This window comes from Zophobas morio, unplaced genomic scaffold (assembly GCF_036711695.1).
Source record: "Zophobas morio isolate AGI-343-1 ecotype UQ-CSIRO unplaced genomic scaffold, CSIRO_AGI_Zmor_V1 ptg000221l, whole genome shotgun sequence".
NCBI classification, from domain to species: domain Eukaryota; kingdom Metazoa; phylum Arthropoda; class Insecta; order Coleoptera; family Tenebrionidae; genus Zophobas; species Zophobas morio.
Window position 1 is genome coordinate 270029 of NW_026972325.1, and position 12139 is coordinate 282167.

Here is a 12139-nt window from a genome sequence, read left to right on the forward strand (position 1 = left end):
ATGCCGGTGCCGACTTATATCCCTATTTATAGAGGTAACAGAATACAGTAAATATGATAACCTTAATGTTAAATTTTTGCGTATACATATTTTTTTCTTAAAGATTGCCGAGTCACAAACGGAGATGGCCAACAACAATAGTCGAACCTATTTTTTATTATAAATAACCTTAACTATAATTTGGATAAAAGCTAATTTTGAAGCCAAAACTTACAAGTTTACATCTCTTTCATCTAAGGTTACTTGATTGTAAACATCAATAAGGCATGGGAAAAAAGTAAGAAGTAAACAAATGGGTATATTGGTGAAACACCCGAAAAAAGGTGTTTTAAAGCCTGGGGACAGAAAATCTGTTTTAATTTTTTTTAGTAATATTTAATGTTAGCTTAACAAAGAATTTTTTTTACTTGGGCGGTCACTTGTTTCAGTCATTGAATATTTGAAAAATTATTGAAGCTGATTTTTAGAAAAGTCAAATAAGGTCATTTAGAAGTAAAAATAAGTAAAAACTTAAAAGACAATACCAAATAGTTAACAAACAAAAGTATCTTATTCAATTAGCCAATTTTCAGTTAACTAAAATCCTTTTTAAGTAGTTCTATTATTAAATTGTTCAATTTTTATAAATAATATTTTATTGGCTGAGACTACCGGTATTTTACTTCTTTTAATTATACTTAAAAATTGTAACACAACTATTTTTACTTAATGTTTTTCCCCTAACCTAATTTCATCCGGATACAAGCTACTTAGAACAGTTACAATGCTTATGTACGCCACCTTATATTTCCTTTAAATAAATTTTCTAATTTTTGTCTCCCCCAACCAAAGCTTGCAGTCATAGGTATGAGCAAGTTACTTCTTAGAAGTATGTCGTAAACAAGAATCGGAGTAGATTTTTGGGGTTATCCCTATAGCGAATGAGCTGTAAGGTCTAAAACCCTTATACAATTTTCAATAACTACCAGTTCTATTATGTTTGTATTATAGAAAGCTTTTTCATTGTCTAACCAGTGGCCTTATAATGGCAGGGGAATAATATGACCACGACGTAGACGCGTAGGTCACCTATGGTCTGGTAGCGGTAAGATTAAGTTGAAGCTTGTCGTGTGTAGTTACAGTAGTTTGAGCTCTAATTTAGCCTTTTTGGTGACATGTTCAATATGATTGCGCCAAGAGAGCCTGTTGTCAATGATGACGCCAATGATAGTTTATGTTAGAGTGCAAGGGGACTGGCTTTTTGTGCGTTAGTTTAGTACCCTGGAGGTTGCTTATTCTCTGGCTACGCGACAATACTTCCCTAAATAGAGTAAATTACATAAAACAAATATGTCACCTACGATATTGTAGTTTTATATTGTATATTAACTTTTTTTTTAAGTTCTGTTAAAACCTTCAAATGTATTTAGAAAAGAAAGAAAAATGACCAATTATACAGTATTACGGTCACTAATTTTAAAGAAAGACTGTGGTTTTTACGGCAAAAGCTTGCATTTCTAGATTTTCAGTAAATATTTTAACCTTTATACAAAAATTTCAGCAACCAATCCAAATTTAGTTTTTAAGCGGTTTGTGTTTATCAGTATTTGGTTTTTACCTTATATAGTCGAATCGGTGTCCACAAATATGACGACTCCTGAATATTTAAAGGATTTGAGTTGGGTAAATTAAAGAAGAAATCTCCTAAATGTCCCTGAATAAAAAGTTATTTTATATAAGGTGCCGTCCGTTTGAGACTTTTTAGAGTCTTAACTTTTACCATATGAGCTACGAAAAAATATTATATTCACTGCTTTTTTTCTTCCTCTTTGGTGGCAAAATACACCTCATACCTTAAAAATTTTAAATGTTATTATTTAAGGTTTAAGTATTAGGACTTGATACCCTTAACAGGTGAGAGATCTGTCTCCATAAGGTGGGCCTCCACTTTAAGGCAGGGTGGTATATCCAACAGTTTGTCCGTAGATCGACACAAGGCATGGAAGGGTTATATTTATTAAACCTAATGAAAAAGCTGTATAGGTATAGGTTACTGACGAGTTATAGAAGAAATTCATTATACCTGACTGCAAATTGTCGTTGTAGCGCAGGTGCCCGATCATCGCCTCGAAAATTCAAGGCTGTGGACCCGATTTCAACCGATGTAACTCTCTTTTTTGGTTTTTAATGGGTTGCATAGCCAACCTCGCCCTCTTTACTACCCCCAGGGGCATGGGTTACCATCATTTCATTATTAAACGTGCTACCACGCTAATGAGTGAACGCCTACTTAAGGGGTTGGGGAATACATAGATGTGGCTAAATAGTGCTCAAAACGGGCGACTCGGCTCCCGTCGCTGTAGCTCAGGTGTCTTTTTTCTTAACAGTCACTGAATTAAAAGATCGCCTGGTTTAAACAATAAGGTTGTTATTATAACACTTTAGCTGTTACAGGTTTTTAATAAGATTTTAAACCTCTTTTCAAAGGTTAACATGCCCCTTTTAAACAAACTTCGGCCATCTTCTATACCATATACATACCTTTCACCTTTCTTTCCACCTTTTTGGTATACTATATTAAAAGAATTAATATACATAATTTGATGGTCCATACAAGTTTTCTACATAAGGACACAAAGTATATTAACAATTTAGTCTATAAAGCTCCGCGTTACGCTTTCAAATCTAGCTTTCCATTGCAAAATAGAACTACAAAAAAGGTATATACTTACTAAACGGAATAATATTTAATAATAATATTTTTACTATCTGCAAGGTTAAAACTTCTTTAGAATTATCTTTCCTGCGCTTTTTGTCTCAAAACAAATTAGAAGTTGATAAATACTCAAAAAAGTTATTTCTGTTTATATAATCTTTACAAAGCCATTTGTTTTTGCAATATTAGCACCAGTGGAGTAACTACTATTCTTTAACTTATATAATTTGAGAACATGTAGTATATCTGTACTTCATATTTTTTATTTTGATTATACGCTTTCACAATTTCAGAGTTGAGGTACTTTTGCCGTTTAGTAATTCCAGAAATTCTTTAAACAAAAATTTCTATAGCCGAAGTTTAGAGAGCCATGGTATACTTTTGATACGTATGAATTCGTTTAGATTTAGCAACTTTCTTTGAATTAGGTAGTAGGTATCGCCTTTTGTCCTTTTTTAAATATTACAACATAGAGGAAGCTTCCCTCCTGCAAAAAGTGGTAAAATTGCAGGTCCTTTTTCCTGTTAACTTTTATTATGTGTGTTTAACAATCAGGTCAAGAATTTTTATGTACTTTAATAATTTGTAGCGGTATTATTAGGAAGATGAGAAAATGTGATTAATTATACTTGTGTTTTAAAAGTTTTGAAATTAACAAAGCTTAATTATGGCCGACTATACGTGGTATGGTTCAGAGATTCCAGACCTTGCCCTAAAAATTAAATGCGCAAAATTATTTATGCTGTTAGTTACATTTTTTCAGCTCTCAGTAGATTGAGAAAATATTTTTATCAAAATATCTATTTAAACGTTATAGTTATATTCAACTGACTCACGTTATCTTAAGAAATTTTGCATGTTGTTTAGGTCTAAATTAAGATTAGTGATAAAAGTTTCTTACTAAAGAGGGCGTTAAATCTTCAGAATTTGGGTTATGGCGATTCCTCGCCATCAGCCCTCACTGTGAAGGTTTGTTCAAAGATGATTCACCTTAAGATCGTAGCAGAAGTAGTCATTCTGGAAAATATAAACTTTTTAAAGTAATACGAGGTGATCGCCGTTTGAAGGTCAAGGAAACTACATAACCTAACAGCCTCTTAAAAACTACGGTTATCAGAGTTTTTTACGATCCTTTAGATATGACAAAGGTAAGTGCAAGAGGGTGCCGAAATGTTTCATACCACTTCAAAAACAATAACTTGTGGCTTGCTGCCGTGGCTTTTTGGAGCTTTGCTACGATACCGAGAGAGAAGTATGTAATCCCACAGTTACCAGCGACAAAACCATGGTTCTTCCTATGATCTTTGGTCGATGGAGTGGCGTCGTCGGGGTAACCACCACCCTGAAAAGCATCAAAATACTGACCACATTCTTTTGGGAATTCTAGGGCTTTTTGAAGAGGTGTTTACTGATAGCAACACTGCTGAAACGGGTTAACTCCCAAAGAAAAACGATGTGGAATGCTGAGTCGAGGTGTGAGGCTTCTGCACGGCATTCCTCCGGTTCATACCGCTGCAGTTCGTGAGTTTGGCGTTACTGAACTGAAACATCTGCCTTACAGTTCAGATCTGACCGAACTTATGGGAGAGGAGATTTAACGAAGATATTAAAGTAAAACAGGTCCATTATGCGCAATATGAAGACAACATTTCAGACTATATTTTGGGGAGAGGGGGGTTAGAAAAGTTTCTTTACCGATCTAATAAGTATGTTGAAAAGCAATGTTTTATAAATAAGTAATCAAAAATTATGTGTGTAAAGTCGTTTCTAACTTTATTAAGCTGGGGTTCTATGAACCGTACCACGTAAGAGGCTTTAAAGCATTGTATAGGGAACATTCATAGTAATAGAAGTCCTTTCCTTAAGTTTCTGTCAGTGGATATTTTAAGTAGAGCTAAATATTGGTTGATAAAAAAAATAAATAGGTTTTTTTGAGCTAACAGTCTTGCCTGCTTTTCACTAATACTGTTGTTGATTCTTGGTTGTGTCCCACTGTTGCTATCTTTAGAAACTCTTGCAATCTCTTTTTGGCATTTTAGGAACTGCTATTTTTTCTCCGGAAGGTGGTTGACTGTTGAAGCGGCTATCCTTTATTTTTACAAACTTTATTTTTAATATATAATGTTAGGATTGAACGCGCAGTTTTTGGTTCACAGTAAAAGTTTACATATATTTGAACGCTGTATACGCGAATTTGACGATGATCTAAGAGATGTTCAGTTTAACTTCCAGGATCAAGTAACTAACTTTTTTTCTATCTCTTAATAATTACTTTCTAAGATTTTTGAGATCACATATGCTTTAAGGTGTATGAGTTTATGAAAGCCACAAAACCTTTTAGGTAACTCTGCCTCATTCGGACGAGGAGAACATCAGTCAGCTCCCGCGAGGGCTGCTTAAAGAAATGAACTCACCGTTTTTGAAGTTGAAAGTATTCTCACGTGACCAAGTTTTATGTTATTTTTATCGCGGGTGTGTTTTAATTATTATAATGCTTAGCTGGTCCGCGACGGGCTCGACAGGAAGCTTAGCGACCGCGTGTTGTCCTCCTCTGGGGTATTGGGGGTCCATCTTTCCCCGGCGCAGTGGTAAATTTTTTGTCTTCTTCTGCGTTTTCTTTATGGTTGCCTCTACTTTGCAGGCACAATTTGTTGAAGTCCGGGAGCCCGCTAGTTTTGGACTGTAGAAACTTTTACGAGAGCAATGCTGGGTGTTTTATAAATGCCGTTCCCCTACAAGTCATTTTATTGTAAACCGTTTAACTTTTTTATTTCGTTTAATATTAATTGGTAGACCTCCTTTTTTTCCCAGTCGTGGCCTAAACTCGACTTGATTCTTCAGCACGTACCAAAAAATCAAGTTATTATGACCTATTGCACAGGTCATAAGAGAAGTCTCCGTTAGCCGACATCGTTCTCTTTACTAATTTTGTTTTAGGTGGCATTCGCTGCGTTAAGGTCGACGCCTACTTGCAAGCGAAGGGCTATCGCAACACGTACATGCTTCATCATGGTTAGTGCTTGCTTTTGTGGTTGTCTCTTTAATAAAATAAAATCTTGTTTTTTATCTCTCCAAGGCATCCATGGTTATAAAAGCTTCTTAAGGGAAGAATACTTTAAAAAGAACAAGACGGAGAGTTTGTTTTCCGGCGAACTTTGGGTGTTTGATCGAAGAACAACTATAATGTTAACGAATTTTAGTCATTAAGGAAAGATAAAGAGAACTTAAGAGTGCTTACATAATTCAGGCTCTCGGTGTGTTATTAATACTATATTTGGTAGCAAGTCAAAAACTAATAAATAAAGTGAACAGCTTAATAGTCACGCGCAGTGGAAACTTTCAAAGATTTTATTTTGATGCACTTAAGTCATCTGGCTTCGTAAGCGACACGTACTGGTAGATCTCTTAGCTTATTACGGATAGTTTTTTAGTTGAAGAAATATTTTAGATGGCACAAGATAAATTTAGACTATATAAATAGTATTTAAATTTACTTTCCATTAACTATGAAAAATGTAAAATAGTTATTACCTTAAAAACTTGCTGGTTATATTTCGTTAACAAGCCTTTATTCAATCACAATTATTTAAAAAACTTAGTTTATTAGTTTACGCTCAGCAATAATTGCTTAGACTTGCCGTCACAAGGTAAAGGGACCGTGTATTTAATTTGAGTGCAGTGTGCTTTGAAAGCGACTTGGCTAAGGGATCAAAATTCACCACAAAATTCACGACATATATTTTGTAATTTCTGGTATGGTATAGTATTATTGCGGTTGTAAATAACAAAAACTGCATTTAAAACTGAGTTACTATGTCAACCCTATAGTTTGTTGATTAACGCTTAAACGACAGTCCATGTTATAGTGCGTACTTAACCTCACATAGTTGTTAACTAAAACCTCTAAAAATATTTTACTACAGTTGATTGTTTGTCCTAAAATTTTTTGTGTAAAATAATCACTAAAGCCACAAAGTTACGTTCAAGATTAACTCTAACGGTCGCTTTGCTAAACCAACCTTTTATAAAAATAAAAATAATTTTTTAATTAGAGTTTAAGTTGGATATGAGGAAACCAGTTGTGAGATAAAGCAAAACGTTTAACACCAACAGTTCTCCTAAGCAGCCAACAAGAAGGGCTGTGCGTTCGTGTCCCGCTTAAACTGACTTTCCGCCAAAAACATGTAATAAATTAAATTGGTAGTTTTTATTTAGTAATGTGTATAATGGCTGCGCATGAAATTTCGTGGTGGGCTTATTCTGCACTAGCCCTCTGCGTCTTACTAGTTTAGAACTTGTATTATGTTTAAATCATATATAAAGTAGATATAGTTATAGTTAATTATTTTATGTAAAAAGAAGACCTACTCGATGGCTTAATGTTTAGAAAAAATTAAGAATGCTGGCTGCTAAAAATTTTGTTGTAACCGTGCGAGTCCGCCCATTGAATGACTTTGAAATTAAGACTGGGTTCAAAAATAATGTTTTTTTTAATTTCTATTAAGTATTTGTTATATAAAACTTCCTTCTAGTAGTTTAGATTTGCTGCTATTAATACTCTGCTAGCTCATTTTTTGTTTCTATCATACACAGCAGGCCACCTGTGGTCAAGTTGCTGGATTCGCACGTAATCTGCTTTGATCCGCAGCCCGACGAAAAACCTGTTTCTGCCCGTAGGAAAGGTGTAAAGCCAACTATTATGCGAAGATCTCGAGATCTTAAGTATGCCTTTGACCGTGTCTTTAATGAAAATTCTTCTCAGCTTGAAGTACGGTTAAAAAACATTTTTCCTATGTTTATATAAATACGGCTATCTCCTTTGAAAATATAGGTCTTCGAAAGTACTTTAAAACCTTTTATAAACTCAGTTCTTGAAGGTATTAAAGTTTTTTATTCGATTCTAGAACTTTGGGGTTTTAAGGTCCTTATTATTTAAGCCATTATAATTCCAGATAATAACTATATGTTTAGAATGTTAACGCTTACAGTCAACTATTAAGTCTAATTAAATTTACACTACAGGCTATAATTGCACCTGTTTTGCCTATGGAAACACAGGGGCTGGGAAGACCCATACTATGTTGGGCAATAGGGAGCAGCCGGGAGTGATGGTTCTGACCATCCAGGTTTACACAACAACTTTTTTTAAGGAGTTTTCTGTTACTGGTTGACTGTACTTAGGAGCTCTATGCCCAAATGGAAGCAGACGAAGCAAAAAAGTACGACGTCGAGCTCTCTTACTTGGAGGTCTACAATGAGTCTTTACGCGATCTTCTGAGCCCCTCCACCCCGCTCCCGCTGCGGGAGGATAACGAAAAGGGGATGGTCGTGGTGGGACTTTCGAAGCATAAACCTAAGGTTTTTGCCATTTCTGTAAGCAGAAACTCCGCTTTCCTTCCCTTGTCTAGAACGCACAGGAAGTATTCAAAATGCTGGAAAATGGGAACGCACAGAGGACTCAACATCCGACTGATGTCAACGCCTGCTCTTCGCGCTCGCACGCCGTTTTTCAGATTCTAGTGAATCAGAGAGACCGCGCCGAAAGCTTGCAAAGCACCGTCAAGTCTGCCAAACTGGTCCGCTTTTCTAATTCGGTGCCTATGGATGGTTTGAAAGCCACTGCTCTTGCCAGTTGCTGATCGACTTGGCTGGTTCGGAGAGGGCTACTAACACCACGAATCTCGGCGAACGGCTGAGGGAAGGAGCCAACATCAACAAATCTCTTCTTGCACTGGGAAACTGTATCAACGCTTTGGTACCCTCCCCCGCTTGCCTCTCTTCTCTCCCATACACAACTCTTGGCAGGTCACTAGTAGCAAAAATGGAGGCGAGGGTCGGCGGTGTTACGTTCCTTACCGCGATAGCAAGCTCACGCGACTACTGAAGGATGCTTTGGGCGGTAACGACACTTTTGCTCTTGATATTCTCGCTTTCTCTGACAGCTTCGCTATGGTGGCGAAGGCAACTGCCGAACGGTGATGATTGCAAATATAAGCCCGAGTAGCTTGTGGTACTGTTCTGCTATTAATTAGTTGTGGTGGTTCTCGTGAACATGCGGCCCGTGGTAAGGTATGAAGATACGCACAACACCCTCAAGTACGCCAACAGGGCGAAAAACATCAAGGCGAGCGTAACGTGCAACAAGACACTGGTCGACAAACACGTCAGCCAGTATGCCGAGCTGGTGACCGTTCATTTCCGTCGCCGCTTCGGTGTACCCTGCTAACCCAGTGCTGGTCTGCTTCTAGGTCAAAGCGCAAGAGATGGAGATACACAGGCTGAAGATGCGTTTGCAGCTCTACGAGGCCGGTACTCTTATCTTGAAGGCTGTTGCCAGGCGTGGCGTACATGTGCCAATAATTTGTTCTAAGAAAGCTCGAAGGCAGAAGTCCTAAAGTCGGACTCTCCGGCCTCTCTCGCCTCTTTTGATTATTTTTCTGCCCTTCGCAGCGAAATAGTGGGAGCGCTTCAAAACTACTGCTCTATTAAGGAGCAAATAAAAGCCATTCAAGCACGAAAGCTCGAGGCGCTGACTGCACGAGGTCTTGTATATCTTGTGGAGCCTTACTTTCGTTCGGCGCCATTTTTTTTGCTGACTGGCACGAACCTCAAGGGCGGATCATGCGGGAAAAGTTTTCCCATGCTTTTTCTAAAAAAACACTCGCCATAGAGAAAGTCTGCCACGGATCGACCGACAGGGAGTTGGCCCAACTCACATGCCAACTGCAGTGTAAGCACGAGGAGGTATCACGTTTTTTCACTGTTGGTATGCGCCACCTACTATCCTGTTGGCCTTATTTAAGTTAAGGTCTCAAGAAGCGACGCTGCAGATATTGGAGGACAAAATCATAAAGGAGGTTTCTGTGGTAGTCGGTTTGTAGTTGCGTGTAGGCCTCACTGGCCACGTGTTAGGTACACAATCGGAATCAGCAGGGGCTGCTTTTGCTGGAGTTGAAAGGAGAGCTTTTGCGGCTCGAGCGGAACACGCCCCCATTAGACATCTGTTTAGCTGCTGTCTCTAATGAACTGCAAGAGTTCGACAAGTTTCTACAAGCTCTCAAAGATCCCGGCCAGCCTCTGCCACCATCATTTCCTATCGGTTCCCTAAAAGCTGACGGTTTCCAGAACGACAGTGAAGGCTGCCGTAATGAGACATGTCCTGAAAGATTGCGAGTAGAAAAGACACACTTTGAAGAGGCGCCCAAGATATGCGGCGAGAAGGTTCCGAGCTCCATTTTGCGCCTGCGCTGTTCAGACAACTATAAAACGTTGTTTTTTGGTGGACTTGCTGGTGGTTTCCCAGTAAAGCTTCGGTCCTTCGTAGGGCTTCCTCCGATCGACATGACGCAAAGCTGCGGAAGACCGTCCGCTTCAATATCCCAGAGATTCCTTCTTTCATGCGGCCCACTTCTTCGTCGAAGGCCAGGCAGAACAGTAGTTACTTGCTAAGCTTATCGCACTCCCTTTAAAGTACTTTTTAACGATTGTTTTGCATCCCTAGGAGCGTTGAAGGAAAATATCTTGCGCCCGCAGTCCCCCTCTCGCGTCTCTCGTATATACTCGGAATCTGTCCTAGAAAAAATGCTTAGTCCTTCGAGGGTCTCTGCGAAGTCTATAGAAAACCTTAACGGCGCTAATTTGTCGGCAGCCCGAGTAATTGCGGCATCCGGCGCGCGGAAGGCCCTCTCCCAGAAACGAGTCTGCGGTATCAACAGGAAGTTTTAGACTTTGCCGCCTTTTCTTTTCAAAGTAGGCAATGCATGTGGTCAACTGCTTTGATGTCACGTACCTCCTCAGTAGATCTAATTACTTAATGTGCTTGTAGCCTTTTTAATATTCTTTTTAGTAAAAAGCTGTTATTTATGCAATGGAACTATTTATCAATAAAATATTACAAGTGTATGAAGCCAAAAAAAAATTTTGAGCGTAGTACAGTGCCATAAGGTCAGCCAACTGTACCCTAATGTCGTTAGCAATAAAGCTGCTGGCAACGGAAAGACAAACTGGAAGTTGTACTGGGTCAGAAAACTGTTAAGCCCGCAGCAAGCATAAACTAAACCAAGAAGCGTTTTATCTATTTTAATATGCCATCCTGTAATCGTGGTTCATGGTTGTTGTTAGTGAGTGAAAGAGAGCTTAAAAAGTTTACCTACATATATTTATTAGTTTAAAGTGTTATATGCATGAAGTTGCTTCTAAAACAATTTTTGGCTAATAATAGCTAGGAGTGATAATAAAAAAAGAAGTCCAAATGCTCGCTTAGTTGGTCAAAAAGGTATGCTAACTTGGCAGTCACGAGCACTTTTGAGTTCGGGTGAGTCTAGAGTAAGCCTCCCCTCCTGGGGGGGGGGGGGGGGGGGATTAAGGTTTCGTTACTCTTTATAATAAAGCGCTTGTTCTGCTTTACCCTCAGTTGTCAAGTTTCTCAATTTCTATAACTTTCACTTCCGCGCTTTTTATCTTCATAGAACGTTATAACCTTTATTTTGTTTATGATATCATAACAAAACCTCATTTGTCTTTTCATCTTTAATCTTCTGTTCTTCGTTAAATCATGAATCTTGGCCAAGCAATTTTGTCAGTTTTAGTTAAAGAAACTGCTTATAATTTATTTCAGAATAAAATAAAATATTTAGAGGATAAAAGCCTTCTCAATATATAGAAAGACAGCGCCGTTAAATGTTTTTAAAGTTATAGGCTCTGGTAGTTCACTCGATTAGGCGAAGAATTCGTTGGGTAGTTGTGTCCCTTTAGAACCCAAACTGAAAAGTCTGTAGTTTTCCACAAGCGTCCACAACCGCCTTCAAACGATTTAAGTATCACTGCTTTAGCTCTCTTACTAACTGCCGAAATAAGTTTGTTAAGTCGATAGTTGCAAGGCTCTGAGGCAGGTGGGATATCGTCGGCGACATCTTGACTACACCATTTTCCATCGACCGAAAAAAGAAACGAAGGTCCACCGAGCGGACGAGGCTGCATAGATGGTTCGTAGCAGTCTCTGGCAACTGTTTTAACATCAGGTTGGTGATGCCGTCAGAGCAGGGCGCCTTTCGCTCTGGTAGTAATTTGAAAAAATTGATTTGATCTCATCTGTGGTAGACCGCACCAGAAAATCAGTTGTATCAAACGTAATAAGAAAAGGCACGAGAGGGGCGTCATGGAAAGAAGAGGGGTAGAGGGACACTGGACAGCTAGGGGATCGTAAGTTTCCCTGTTTCCTTCGCTTTTGGCAACGGTATCGTCGTTGCAAACTGGTGGTAGAGATTCCTAACTTACTTGGCAAATTTCCAAAAGGAGGCGCGCCGATGTTACCAGCTTCCTAAACTTCGTCTAAATTGTTCTCCCATTGACAGTTTATAGCGCCATTAGCTTTTCCTGATGCGCCGGTGAAGGCGGTTTAGCACTAGTTTGCCTACTGCGCATTGGAAGGCCATGACTACTCTA

General features: G+C 38.6%; 2 protein-coding genes across 5 annotated transcripts; both read left to right on the top strand.

The window, feature by feature from the left end:
• The first annotated feature begins 2582 nt into the window (after positions 1-2582).
• On the top strand, positions 2583-5937 carry LOC135146273 (tRNA uridine(34) hydroxylase-like). The gene is made up of 12 exons (XM_064078437.1): positions 2583-2699; positions 2756-2832; positions 2989-3068; positions 3124-3206; positions 4704-4758; positions 4824-4933; positions 5037-5144; positions 5195-5283; positions 5337-5433; positions 5489-5576; positions 5633-5707; positions 5772-5937. The coding sequence occupies exons 1-12, from the start codon at positions 2583-2585 to the stop codon at positions 5900-5902; spliced, it is 1110 nt and encodes a 369-aa protein (XP_063934507.1). The 3' UTR covers positions 5903-5937.
• Positions 5938-7006: 1069 nt separating this feature from the next.
• On the top strand, positions 7007-10539 carry LOC135146263 (kinesin-like protein KIF18A). Of its 4 annotated transcripts, none has more exons than XM_064078420.1 (17): positions 7007-7165; positions 7289-7463; positions 7527-7572; positions 7718-7821; positions 7877-8053; positions 8104-8271; positions 8328-8450; positions 8501-8594; positions 8657-8705; positions 8765-8879; positions 8944-9004; positions 9067-9237; positions 9309-9439; positions 9499-9552; positions 9608-9963; positions 10020-10132; positions 10197-10539. In XM_064078420.1, the coding sequence occupies exons 1-17, from the start codon at positions 7095-7097 to the stop codon at positions 10418-10420; spliced, it is 2232 nt and encodes a 743-aa protein (XP_063934490.1). In that variant the 5' UTR covers positions 7007-7094; the 3' UTR covers positions 10421-10539. The 4 variants fall into 4 exon arrangements, with proteins under 4 accessions (XP_063934490.1, XP_063934491.1, XP_063934492.1 ...); XM_064078421.1 differs by having other exon boundaries at positions 10020-10129; XM_064078422.1 differs by having other exon boundaries at positions 8113-8271.
• Positions 10540-12139: the final 1600 nt, after the last annotated feature.

What these genes read in the sequence shown, in the direction of transcription:
- LOC135146273 (XM_064078437.1), top strand. Translation starts at nt 2,583, where the DNA reads ATGGTCCATACAAGTTTTCTACATAAGGACACAAAGTATATTAACAAT. An exon ending in TATTATGACCTATTGCACAG is followed by an intron (nt 5,577 to 5,632) that starts GTCATAAGAGAA and finishes ATTTTGTTTTAG; the next exon opens with GTGGCATTCGCTGCGTTAAG. An exon ending in CACGTACATGCTTCATCATG is followed by an intron (nt 5,708 to 5,771) that starts GTTAGTGCTTGC and finishes TATCTCTCCAAG; the next exon opens with GCATCCATGGTTATAAAAGC.
- LOC135146263 (XM_064078420.1), top strand. Translation starts at nt 7,095, where the DNA reads ATGCTGGCTGCTAAAAATTTTGTTGTAACCGTGCGAGTCCGCCCATTG. An exon ending in AAAATTCTTCTCAGCTTGAA is followed by an intron (nt 7,464 to 7,526) that starts GTACGGTTAAAA and finishes TTGAAAATATAG; the next exon opens with GTCTTCGAAAGTACTTTAAA. An exon ending in GAAGGCCAGGCAGAACAGTA is followed by an intron (nt 10,133 to 10,196) that starts GTTACTTGCTAA and finishes TTGCATCCCTAG; the next exon opens with GAGCGTTGAAGGAAAATATC.